At 34.4% G+C, this 14,064-nt stretch overlaps 1 protein-coding gene across 1 annotated transcript; it reads right to left on the bottom strand.

The window, feature by feature from the left end:
- Positions 1 to 87: 87 nt before the first annotated feature.
- LOC117334715 (U3 small nucleolar ribonucleoprotein protein MPP10-like) lies at positions 88 to 10,601 on the bottom strand. Its single transcript, XM_033894503.1, has 12 exons — positions 10,497 to 10,601; positions 9,380 to 9,601; positions 7,241 to 7,898; positions 6,626 to 6,807; positions 5,167 to 5,371; positions 4,045 to 4,186; positions 3,677 to 3,744; positions 2,822 to 2,956; positions 2,421 to 2,534; positions 2,165 to 2,272; positions 686 to 916; positions 88 to 294 (listed from the first exon to the last, which is right to left on the bottom strand). The coding sequence occupies exons 1-12, from the start codon at positions 10,577 to 10,579 to the stop codon at positions 139 to 141; spliced, it is 2,304 nt and encodes a 767-aa protein (XP_033750394.1). The 5' UTR covers positions 10,580 to 10,601; the 3' UTR covers positions 88 to 138.
- Positions 10,602 to 14,064: the final 3,463 nt, after the last annotated feature.

Raw genomic sequence — 14,064 nt, 5'->3', positions numbered from 1 at the left:
CAATATATCAGCGAAACAAAGCTGTCTGGTGTTGTACATGTAGAAAAATGGAACAAACCTTAAAATGAAAACAAAGATTGTTACATGTGATTTTTTCTGATTTTTTTTTTATTTCCCCCGTGTCACAGAGGCTATCTGTTACAATTTGAATTTCTTGGCAGATTTGCCGTCCTCTTTGCCATGTTTACGCTTTTGAGAATCCTTACTGCGGATCTGTGTGGTTACCTCCTCCTGCAGCTGGGTGAAGAATGTCTTGGAGGAGGCCAAATTGCCACCTTTCTTCTGCTTGTTTTCCTGCAAATGAAAAGAATCCAAAGTTTCAACAGGATGCTTACAATACAAGTCCTCAAGAATATTTTACCAAAATTCATAACATCTTTGCATTTAATTAAGGTAGCAAAGGGGGTGAGGGGGTAGTGGGGTGGGGGGGGGGTGTAAGACACATCCTCCCCTTCCTCACACTGTGCCCATCAGCGCCACACATGCGGAAGCTTTACATTAACTATGTAGGGCATGCTTCTTATTGGAGAATAATACAAGAATAAACAGACTATAATCAAGTAGCTTAATAAGATTGGAGGTGGTATAAATCCCTGTGGATAAATACCTTTTTTGTTCATGGCTGGGCAACATTTTCTTGGGCATATTTACAAATTTAGACAATATTCATTAACAGTATCAGTACCTTGAGGATGGTTAGCCCTCCACCAGCCTTGCTCTGTTTTTCCAATCCTCTCAGGGCTTTCTCCTTTCCTGCCTTCTTCCCTAGATCCGGACGTGTCTTTTCTAACCAAGCTTGTCTCTTCTCTCTTTCTACATTCTTTATCTTTTTATCTTTCTTTTTCTTTCTGCGATCCCTCTTTCTATCGGTAACTGACTTTTCTGTCTTGGCCATCAGCTCTCCCTTAGTTTTATCCTGTAATGCAGTATATAGTATCTCATAAAATCACTTACGATTCCATATTGTGTAGTGGATTTTGAATGGTTCATTCAAACATGGAGTTCAAATTCCAAGACATTTTAAGGACTTTCCTTCTTTAAATTTATAGCCTTTTCAGACAGTGATCAACACCAGGTGAAACTGAAATGTTTTATGCAACACCGATTAATATAATCCGATGTCCTATTACATTAACAATTTAGTGAAGATATGAGACAAATTAACTATGCAGTGAAGATATAGTGTAAATTCATTCAAATTTACATTATATAAAACAAGAGGGTCATGGCCCTTAATGGTCATCTGACAATATAATTGAACCATTATATATAGAGGATCTAACACAAGTGTCCATGTGATATGACCCTGGCCCTCTGTCGGAAGGGGTCGGACCTGCCTCATTGATATGAAGTATGTTTGCCCTCCCCAAACAATTCTTCACATTAAATTTGGATGTAATCCAACCAAGGGTTAAGCAGGAGTATAGTTTTGAAAATAAAAGTTTAACAGCAGAGGACGCAAGACAATGGACAGAGCACGATGGCTATAGGTCATCCTGACCCTTCAGGTACAATGACCGTAAGATCATAGACAAACTGTGTTTTTATTTTGACACGAGACATAAATTCTAGCAATTTCTGTTGGACCATGTGATATGACACCTTTAAACATCCATGGAAACTCTTTATTTTCTGATCTGAACCTATAAGAAGTTAAAATGCTTCAATTCAGATTTAAGATCATGAGATCAAATACAGGTATATTTGATTTGGAATATGTAAATAAGATAAAACAAAAACAAAAAAAAACCAAAAAAAAACCTGCATTTGATCTCATGGTCTCAAATCTGAATTGAAGCATTTTAACTTCTTTTAGGTTCAGGTATAAAAAGGTCCACGTTGTAATGAGTTCATTATATGGCTTGCTACCAAACTAACCATATACATAATGTAACTAATAATATAGGATACCAAAAATATCTCAGCCAATCAAAATAAAGTAAGTATTCTTATAGTTAAATTAGGAATATTCGAATGCTGAAATTTCATGTTTTTTTATGTATTTAGCACATTACACATATATCACTAAAATTTCGTAATAAACAGCATTGTAATCATAGTAGGGACTAATTATTTTAGTAATCCATTTATAAAACTATAACTAAGAAGTCATCAAAACAAATCATCTAATATGATTGAATAACACCCCAACAGTTAGAAATACCTGGACTTCTTCTGGAGCCAACATCTTGTGGTCACTAACACTGACCGGAGCCACTTCCTCCATTTGTATAGATGGCAGATTTGATACAATCCTCAATTCAGGAGCCGCCTGTACAAATACAAAGGTTGTCATGAATACATACAGTTTAACTTTACAAAGTCAACTTTATACTAGTTACTTAATTAAGCATATTAACATTTCATTATTAAATAATTTCCTCAGGTTATAATTGAGAAGAAAGTAGAGATATCTTTACCGGTTTTGGTGTGTAGTGGAAGTTGGACAGAGCATCCAACTTTACAAATAATTTCTGCATCATCTTCTTTATTTCATCATGATCAGGATCTGCCTTTTCCTCTTCTTCCTCTTTCTATGTAAACAATACATCAGTTCAACATATTTACAATCCAAGCATGGAATTATGCAATATAGTGGAACAGCATAAAACTTTTTATTTTGAAATAGTCAACATTTGACCTAGTGTGTAGGTCCCTAACTACAAGCAACCATGTACCCCAGTATCGCTTTTCTACCTCATTTTTTTTTTTAAACCAAGACTTTACCTCCTTTATACTGATACTTTGAGATATTGATCATCGTAACACAAATGAATTATTATTATTATTATTATTGTTAGCCATGGTTCAGTGGTTTTACCTGTTGTTTGAGGTATTCCTGCTCATAAATCTCCCCAAGACTCTGTTTACTTTTCTCCTGGTCCAAAACTAGCCTCTTTTTGTACTCAAATGGATCGTCCTTGGGTTTAACCTTCCGTTCCACATCATCATATGCCTATAATTTACAGACGGTAACAGATATGACTCGGTATATAGATGGCTTGAGAAACGGACTGTTACAAGTTAGTCCATCATGGAATGTGATATATAATGTATCATGAAATTTTTTATGATGCTCAGCTCTACTTCAGCATAAAACATCCGTGATATTTGGCAGACTTTTGTAGTTTGATTGTCATATTGTTGTGGAAGGAACAAGTACTCTCGCTGATAGTCTCATCCTCAAAAGAACATTCTTCCTACTCACCTTCATCTGAGTTAAATATTGAACTTTTATATTTGAATGTTTGTCTATTTGGAATATCTGACACTTTTGAACACCATATATTTTTTTAACCTTCCGGTATCAAAACTATGGAGGTCAAACTGGCCTCTTCTGATTCAACAAAAATTAATGAGACTGAGGCCGAAGCTCTGATTCAGAGAAGCTGATGATCTTAAACTACAATTATAATAGTAATAGAAACTGCCATGACCTCTGACCTTTGTGACCTTACCTGATTTGAGTAATGAGACTGAAGCTCTGATTCAAAGAAGTTGATGATATTTAACTACAATTATAATAGTAATAGAAACTGCCATGACCTCTGACCTCTGTGACCTTACCTTATTTGAGTAATGAGACTGAAGCTCTGATTCAAAGAAGTTGATGATATTTAACTACAATTATAATAGAAATAGAAACTGCCATGACTTCTGACCTTTGTGACCTTACCTTATCTCGAATCCTCTGTATGATGATGTCCTCCAGATTCTTTGTGGTCTCTTGAGTGATCACAGGTGCTACAACCAAATATTATCATTACCTTTAAAAATGTACATTTTACTACAAATGCATTTAACACATCAATCACATATAGTTCACTGGCAATAAATGACTTTTTAACTCGTTGGGCTGTAAAACAACACAAGAACAAATAACAAACATGACCCATTTCACGAAATGTTTAGCTGTTGAAAGTTCATTCTCAACACTTTGATAAATGTAGCCTTCACTTACAGATGTTCCATTATGTATTCTATTATTGATCCAAAACATTTAGTAGTAAATTCTTACAATGATATAGCAGTTGTCTCCCTTACCAAGTTTTGTAGTGTGCTCAAATCCTAGATGCTCCTCCAACAAACTGTTCTCAGGTCGACTGGCTGATGTGATCTCCCCCTTAAGCTGCCAAGACTTCTGCTCCAGGCTGGCATCCTCCATCTGGGCAATCTTCTGTTTGAGCTGTAATTAACATTATATGGTACTTCCTTTTCTAGGACAAAAATTGTGTTCCGAAATAACATGAATACAATTGATCTATTTCAAGTGTTGTTTTTTCAGAATCAGACATATTTAATGGGTTATATCTGAATCTGAAGAAATGAAACATTGATTAAGATATCAAAATATTTAAAACTTCAACATTGAACAACTGAAAGTGTAATGAATTACAGAAAATCCAACTCTAAAACATCTGTTTGAAAAAACTGTGAAATATAATAACATTTAAGCTAATAAAAATAATGACATTCTTCTTTAGATGAGATTTACAAGATGGCTGCCACCTTGGATTGCGGACCGACCCAAACAATAACAGTACTTTATCAGGGCCATCTCTGGATCGTTTTATGTAAGTTAGTGCTCAATCCCACCGGTGGAACTTGATCAGAAATATAAAATAGGTGTTGTTCAGGAAAACTATGATTGTGCAATCATCTTACAAATGACCCATATCAAAGTTTTTATGAGGCCATAAAATAGCAAGACTTTGTTGCTATCCCCATCCTTAACATCCCTACACTTAACACTTGGTGTGGATCATTTCAGGTAAGTTAGAGCTGAATCCCACTGGCGGAACTTGACAAGTTTTAAATCTGAAAAGTGTGCGGATGGTGACTGACGAAATATTGAAGCACAATGTATACAGACACTTCTGGCCAGATGACCTTAAAAGACTTCTCATTTAAGAGTTCCACATACAGAAATAAAAAAAGGGACTTCTAGAGAATTCCCTTTTTTTAAAAGACAGAGAGAAACCACATTATCAAGTGGGATTAGCTGTTGTTACCAAGAGGCAACCTTTAAGTTATAGAAATATTTCAGAAAGGACAATTTTTTTTGTATTCTCACTCTGTAATAACAAATGGAATATCCTTACAATGAATATACTTAAGACTAAAATTCCAGAGCTATAAATAATTTCTATGCATTTATTTACATACTTTTTCCTGTCTTTTTTCAAATGATGATTTGTTGTCTTTCTGCTTTCCCCCAAGGATATCTTCAACAGCCTCCCCCTCATCACTGTCACTACTACCAAGCAGGTTGTGACCCCCTGACCTTTCTTTAAAAACCTCCTTTTCTTCACTAGCATTGTCATCGTCTTCATTGTCGTCTTCATCATCTTCATCCTCCTCATCATCATCACTATCAAAATATATGACATATACATGTGTTTAATAGAATTTATACATTATCATTGCAATGTAGATTATCATCTGAAATCTTGACTGTTTTCATATCAGCTAAATTTATACTTACACTTGGTAATTAAAATGGTTTTAACAACAAAACTTGTATTCTTTTGATTCAAAGCTCTCAGTAAGCTTTTAACACAACTAAAAGTGTGATTTTAAAAATAAAATCCTGAAAATGTCCACATTTTGTCTTGTTTTATAACCACATTGCAGTAGTTGAACACTGGGTCAACGGTTTTAATATTTCAAACCAATATTTTAACACAGCTCAGTGGTTTTAATCTTTTGAAACAAAATTTTACATAAAAGCTCAGTGGTTTTAATATTTCAAACCAATATTTTAACACAGCTCAGTGGTTTTAATCTTTTGAAACAAAATTTTATATAAAAGCTCAGTGGTTTTAATATTTCAAATCAATATTTTAACACAGCTCAGTGGTTTTAATCTTTTGAAACAAAATTTTACATAAAAGCTCAGTGGTTTTAATATTTCAAACCAATATTTTAACACAGCTCAGTGGTTTTAATCTTTTGAAACAAAATTTTACATAAAAGCTCAGTGGTTTTAATATTTCAAACCAATATTTTAACACAGCTCAGTGCTTTTAATCTTTTGAAACAAAATTTTACATAAAAGCTCAGTGGTTTTAATATTTCAAACCAATATTTTAACACAGCTCAGTGGTTTTAATATTTTGAAACAAAATTTTACACAGCTCAGTGGTTTTAATATTTCAAACCAATAGTTTAACAAAAGGTCAGCAGTTTTAACTTTTTGAAACAACAGGTACAATGTAAGTGTAAATAAATCTGAGTTTTTACTAGACATTTTGAAATAAATGTAGATGCAGATTTGATGGCCTATTTTTGTCTGACAGTCAATATGTAACAGATGGAATACAGCAAGCAAGACTGTGAACAGAACATTTATCAATTACAGATATATCCCCCGAAATATACCCATTGGTCCACAAACTTATTTCAATTTTGTTTTTGTTTGATTTTAACGTCCTTGAAACAGCCAGGGTCATGTTAGGACAGGTTATATTACTGGTTAACTGATTATGACCACATGATTCATCTATAGGTGCCGCAAGCTTATTACCAGCCATGGAATTATTGTGAGATAAAGAAAATAATGATAAAAGAGAGATCATCTTAGCATCCCTACACCACATTTAATATAAGATATTTGGTAACTTACTCTTCCTCGTCATCTTCCTCAATATCATCATCATCACTATAATCATCACTCTTTTCTTCATCATCATTGTCTTTCTCCTCCTCCTCTGTAAAATGCACCTTTTTCTTTGTTTTTGAGTTGGTATCATCTGCTCCCTCAGGTGGATCAAAGAAATCCTGATATCTAGCTTTTCTACCACCTGTCTACAATTACAAAATGTTTTTATTAATATACATGTATAAACAAACACGTATCAGGAACATCTTAAGTGTGTACAGTGTTAAAAATATTAATTTCAAACTGATCACTGTGCATTAAAGGCATGTATAAGAATCTAAAATGAATGCAGCATCCATTTACGGTATATACATTTGTATTTTTTTTATAATTTGAAATTTTTGTTTTTAATTAAGTATGTCACCCAAAAAAATCTCATAATTTTAAACAAGTCTGAAGCATTGTCAAATTCTTGAAACTATATAAAATTTGCAAAATTAACATTTCATTAAGCCAACTTCAATATTCACTTGAAAGTTGAATGCATTAAATTCAAGAAATGAATATATACCTGGTATATATCTGTATGAAATAAAGATTGTACATGTTCATTTCACCTATAATAAATTAAATCTTTACCTCTGCTTCTTCCTCATCTGAGGGAAAGGCCTCAAACATATCAATTTCTTCCTCATCGTCAGATTCAGATTCAGATTCCTCATCCCCACCTCTCTGATATTGTGCCCTCTTCTGTTCTTTCTCCTCCCTGGCATCTTCTTGATCCAAAAAAGTTGCCATATCAGCTAGTTTGAAGAATCTGTCATCTACCACACTGCCCTTTGACCGATTACGTTTGGATTTTTGTTTTTGCGGACTTGACACTTGCAATTGGTTGTTTACGTCAGAAATGTGATTATGATTAATTTTTGCTTCTTGACTTTCGTCATCTTCAAGATCATCTTGGTCACTCGGATCACCTAATTCATTCTCTAAGTTACCAAAGTCAAAGTCTAATTCATCATCATTCTCATCACTATCATCATCTTCTAAAGCCTTGAGTCTTGATTTGATTCTTTTTAATTCAGTATCAGAATCCTCCTCACTCTCATCTTCTTCACTATCATTTAATACATTATTATCATTTTCATCTTCATTAACACCTTCTAGGAAGTCATCCTTTGAATTGATCTTTTTAGACTTTTTATTTTTTGTTTCATGAGATAGAGATGGCTTGCTGTCACTTTGAGATTTTTCTTTCAGTTTTTCTGCCTTTCTCCTGCAGAAGGACAAGTGTTCTCTAAAATAAAAGAAATCCATATTTGTAGAACAATGTTTCAGCAACAAATGGTCCCACTAAATATACCTTTTTGAAATATTTAGAATGGGAATTACTAAAGGATTTTTTTTCAAGCAAATGCTAAACATGATTTTCAAAATAATGTTGAACCCCATTACAAAGAGAGGAGGAGGTGTAATGTTTGGTGACATAGATCCAGGCTAATGAAAGATATCTTTTTCTGAATGATGTAAATCAATTCATCAGTGTAGTACATTACCGTATTTACCGATATAAGCCCATGCTCGGATATAAGCCTACCCCCCCCCCCCCCCCCCACCCATTTTTCTCTTTTTTTTTTCTGCATAGGCTCTTATTTGGGAATAAGCCCACACCCAACTTTTGAATATAATATATAATCCACAATGAAAAAAATTGTAATCAAATAAAACAAAACATATGTAGTGAAAAGAGTTGATTAATCTAGATGATCTTTTTACTGAATAAAAAATGATATTTTTTTCGGATGAAAACAATTTTTGTTTAGATTATCATTGATAATCTATCTTATTCTGGATAAATAATAAATATCTTAAACTTGAATATATATATACATGTATCTCTTTTTCATATTTTGAAAATTTATTTTTTGTTGACAAGTCCAATGGTCCAAATTTTTATAAACAGAAAAATGTATTACATATCATCAGAGTAGATTTCAAAACGAGGCTACGACGAGAAAAGTACACAATGGACAACGGATTGATATGGTAAAATTCCTATTTGAGTGTATTTAATTCTCTTAATCTAGCTAAAAAACGCAAACAAGCTGAAGTGATTTATTGAAATCTTAATTCAAAAATTCTTAGCAACAAATAGATGTACAGCATTAATAACTGATACTTTCTCGATTCTCGTTACAGAAACAAATCCATTGTCCATGCCACATTATGTACATAAACATGAAAGCTATGAGATTGTTGCTCGCTATCTAAGCTAATTATTTTAGAAACAGCATGTCACTGACAAATAAGTATATATATATAATTTCGAACAGTCTGATCAAGTGATAGCCTATGCAAAACGCAGTCTTTGCCAGTATACTCTACAAAATATTTCTTAGTTCTTAGTACCTTTCTCTACTCATAATATGAAAATAAAACAATGAGAAAATGATTCGTACATTCTTATTTGTCTTCCCAAATTATGCGGTGACTAAACACATTTTCCGAACCCTGTAACTTACGATTATGTCACCTGTAATTCGTTGACAAGATCCAAATGGAATAAACGATGTATTGCATTATTCAAAAAAAAATCTTTCAGTCATAGATCATTGATGTAGATCAGGCTATCCTCTTTTGTATCATAATTCAAGATGGCGGTCAATTTTAATTTCCCCTTCTATAATAGGGTCTTATCCCGGGATAAGCCCACCCCGGACTTTTACCCATGTGACTTTACTATCCAATGTACATGGTGATGTGGTCTCTCTACTCTACCTGTGAGTTGTAAGTGGAGGAATCTCGGTCATGAGACCATCAACAGTATAGCTGTTCTGTAGCTCCAATTCCTGCCAAATCTGTTCCTCATCAAAGTTCTGGATAATGAGTTCTGGGAGGGAAGAATCTGAAGCTGTTCTACAGCTAGACTCTGAGGACTTTGATAGGTCATAAACTCCCTTCGTAGCATCTCTGAATTGTCTGTAAAGTTTATCTTGGACACTGAAATTAATAAAAGTAAAAACCTTGACATATGGAGTTATGTCCCTTGTTTTGTTTACCAATTACTTCAGGCCCAACTTCGAATTCTGTTTCATCCAAGGTTGGAACAATAACTACCCATGTATCAATGAATGGTAAGCTATTGCATTACATTCCGTTGCGATATTCAATAACAGTGATATTGCTAATGGCGCCACTAGTTTAGTTCTGGTCCTCAAAGTACATTTGTAAATACATGACAGACTGCCTGCTTGTTTGAATCTTAAACCAGATAACTGTATAGTCTATCTAAAATAATTACTGATACTAAATCATTGTTGCTTCAATGCAGTGTAATAATGTCAACGTGACATGATTCGGTCTGGTGTAAACCCTGGGAGTGAATATACCCACATGATACTTGTTTGTAAACCCTGGGAGTGAATATACCCACATGATACTTGTAAACCTGAAATAACAATCTACTCAATTTGATTTTTTGAAAAAACAAAAACATATGAAAAAGGTAATAAAAATCGAGGTATTACTGTACATAGGCACTTACATCTAAAGTATAATGGATTTTAACTCTGGGTGTTAATTGACAGATGCAAGTGGTTTTACATTGTATGGTAGAATACCACGATTCTTTTTCACAATTTTTTTTCCAATGTTTTTTCCCTTCAAAAATCACATGGTTGTCCAGTAGGCCTATATTATTTAGTTCAACCGCTCAAAGCGAAATAACTAGAATAGAAACTATCTTCATTGACTGATCATGACTGCACTAAGTGTGTTAGCCCTCTAGCCCCGTGATATGTTCCGACGTTTTTAGATACCAGTCCTCGGTATCAGAGAAAAGGATATATCTTTTTACTGCAAAAGTATTCAAGCTACATTATATTGTCAGAGTTACCTTAAAAAAACTTCTGGTCTCTCAGTTAACTCGATAAAGTTCTGCAACGTTTTCGTCACGAGGTCTTCACAGGGCAGCGCCATATTGGAATGACGTTTAACTAAAAGCTACCGTACTAAAGACAGACCAAAGGATGGCCTGCTACAACCGAGAATGCGCAGCGTCTGAAGGGGAGTAACTCTTACAGCACTTGTGACCTTTTTTCATCAGAAACGGAATAGATGGACAGTAAAACTTAGTCTAAAATTGACACGCATATGTAACAACAACAAAATCAAATACAACTCCGGATTTTCTCAATTCTTCTCCAGAAAGCATTCTTTATCAGGTTTCTTTTGTCTGATTAGTGTGTTTAATATTTAGTATTTCGTATTTAGCTATACGAGTTATTGCCCTTAGCCCTTAGTTGGCCAAAGTTCTTTCCCTACCCGTGTTAGAATTAAAATTTTAAAAATCCCAGCCAAGACTTATCACAATGTCATATTAAATAGATGCTGCGCATCAAACACAAGGGACAAATTATCAGGATTTCAACGTTAAAACATTAGCTTAGATCAGGCGTTTAGACGGTGTACTGTGTCATAGAGGCTTTTACTCGGGACATTTCGTTTTACTGAATCATATACTTGAACAACGCAACAGGTTTTGAATGAAATAAGCACTTAAAAAAGTTTTAGAAAATCGAGGTATTCTATAATTTATACACATCTAATGATGCTAATTTATTTGATCATACCGAAGAAAATGAAATGCACCAGGTCTGAGATGGGGGTTGACAAATATGGTACTATGCCGTATTAATGTAAAGATTGTAACTTTTACTACTTGAGAAAAATGCACATTTTCCATTTAGTTCCATTTGACGTTCTAAACTTTATTCAAACAAAGGAATACCCCTCCAAAGAGTATATTAATCATTCTAAAACGAAGCATCCAGCATCAAGGCCATTTTCATTAGGTTATCCCCTACTTCACATAGCATCGAAGAAGGAACTTTTCTTAAAGTCATATCTTCACCCCGATTGAATTTTCCTCGTTTCTATATTACTAAAATTAGTCTAAATTAAATTTTAGGCTACATGTTTAGGTCTGGCTTTTAATTAATCAACTCCGAACATGTTGATTGCTTAATTCTGTCGAAAATAAAAGAAATTTTCAAAATGTACAATAACGTTTGACCTTTAAGCATGTATTTCTTGTTTCGTGTTATGAGCGAAACAGAGGGTTTTGATCAATTTTGGTTTGAAACATCATTTGGGGAAGGAAACCAATTTTGTATAAACTGTTGGTCTGACCCTAAAGGGCCTGAGTGTCCAATAGGAAAATCTAGCAAAATCGTTCACAATCTTCTTCTGTAGGAATGAAAAGATGTATATGACAAGTTGTCATTTATTCATGGAGGAATGTTGATCCAGTATTCAACCAAATCACTTAAGATATTTCATTTATTATACATGTATGAACTATCTTATAAAGTTATAAGAGATCTTATTTAATTATACAATAAGATAGCTTATATTATACTATAAGATAGCTTATATTTTTATAAGATATCTTATTTAAAATGTATGAGGCATCACAAAGACTTCTCATTTGGTTGATGAATGGGTCAATATTCCTCCATGGAGAAACGATAGATCGATTTAATCTGACGCATCCTTGGGTGAAGGGGAACCAATTTTGCATAAATATTGGGTCTGTCCCCTAGGTGCCCGAGTGGCGGAGCCCAAAAGAGGAAAACAGCAAATTCGTTGCAAACTCTTTAAAACCTTCTTTAGGAATGAAAAGGTTCGGCCTTAATTTGATCTGATACATCCTTTGTTGAAGGGGAACCAATGTTGGGTCTGCCCCCTAGGAGCCTGAAGCACCATTTGGTGAAAAGGAACCAATTTTGTACAAATCTTTGGGCTGTCCCATGAGCCTGAGTAGCCATATTTGATTTGAAGCATACCTGGGTAAAGGCTAACCAGTTGTGTTTTAGTCGGTTTGTCTGGCCCCTTAAGGATCCGAGGGGCACAGCCTAATAGGGGAAATGGGATTTCGGTCCTATTTTATTTGAAGCGTTTATGTGTGAAAGGGAATCATTTTTGTATTAACGGCGGGTCGGCCACCAGGGGTCTGAAAGGTTCGGCCCAGTTTGGGAAATAACGCCAATTAGTTCAGAAATTATTTCATATGGTATGGTCTATATTTGGTCTGAAGCCTCAATGGGTAAAGGGGAAACAAATTTTATATAAAATGGAGGTCTGGTCCCCAGGAGTCTGAGGGTGGGGCCCATTTTAGGAAATGTAGCAAGAATGAAATTATTTGGTCCATATTAAGTCTGCAGCAACCTTTGGTGAAGGGAAACTGATTTTGTTTTAAAGACATTTTTTCTCCGCAGGTGCCTAAGGAGTTTGGGAAATATAGCAAATTCTTTGAAATCCTCTGCTGTAGAAATTATATGGCGTTTTGTTTTAATCACAGCGATATCTAGATGAGCAACTCAGGTCTTCTGAACCGTTTTTTTTTTTTCATTTCTCTGACAAACTGGAAAATATCAACTTCATTTGGCGCCCCGATTTGAAATTCCTGGATCATTCGTTCACACAGTTGTGTATAGGTTTACTGCTCGCCGTTGACTTCCGTTCAGTTTGGTTCTTTGTTCGTACTCTACTTGTCCTGAATGGCTTGCTCTCATTAGATTCTATCTTGCGAGAAAATATGTAATCGTGCTGAATACAATCAAACCTGTCTATAAAGGCCACCCAAGGGAAGCAACAAAAGTGCCCTTTATAGACAGGTGCCCTTTATATAGAGGTTCCATTCATACTGTGAAATTTGATCACCAGTAGCCCTTTATAAAGTATAACAAGCTATAAAATAAGGTTCACATCTTATTACAGTATTAAATAAATACACATATACAGCACCATTTTATAATATTACTCAACATGAAATTACATTTAATTAAAAAACAGTAAAAATTCTGTAAAACATTTACCAAACTTAAGATAATGCTACTGTAAAATGTTACATAAAACACTACTCATTGATCACAGTTAATTCCACAGCACTATTTGTTTACCCAATCAATGTATCAATATTGCACCAATTCTAATCAATAAACACTCCAAGCCTTCTGGTTGTTGGTAATTGAAAGTGCCCGTTATAGACAGGTGCCCGCTATATAGATGTGCCCGTTAACATAGGTTTGACTGTACATATATTTTGTTTCTTCAAATCCATTTATGGTATCGGTCATTGATCAATTAAGGAGACAGGCGAGCAGAAAGATGTCTTTAGACTGTAAACTAATACCGACGCACCAAACGGAACTATAATGCTGATTGGATCTCTCTAAAACGCGAGAAAAATATAAACAGGAGACAATCAAAAAGTCCGTGGAAAACACGTGTTCCGAAAGGTTATAGCTTTTAATGCTTCATCGACAGCATCCATCATGCCTTGACATTTCATTAGGGTACATCAAAATCTAACGGAATCAGATAGACTTGGTAAATGCTTGTATTATGCGATGTGTACGTGTGTTGTATGTATAACAGTGTACAGATAGGAAGAATGAGGT

The sequence above is a fragment of the Pecten maximus genome, chromosome 9 (genome assembly GCF_902652985.1).
Source record: "Pecten maximus chromosome 9, xPecMax1.1, whole genome shotgun sequence".
Taxonomy (NCBI): Eukaryota; Metazoa; Mollusca; class Bivalvia; order Pectinida; family Pectinidae; genus Pecten; species Pecten maximus.
Note: the sequence above shows the minus strand (reverse complement) of the source record. Positions and strands in the feature narration are given on the sequence as shown.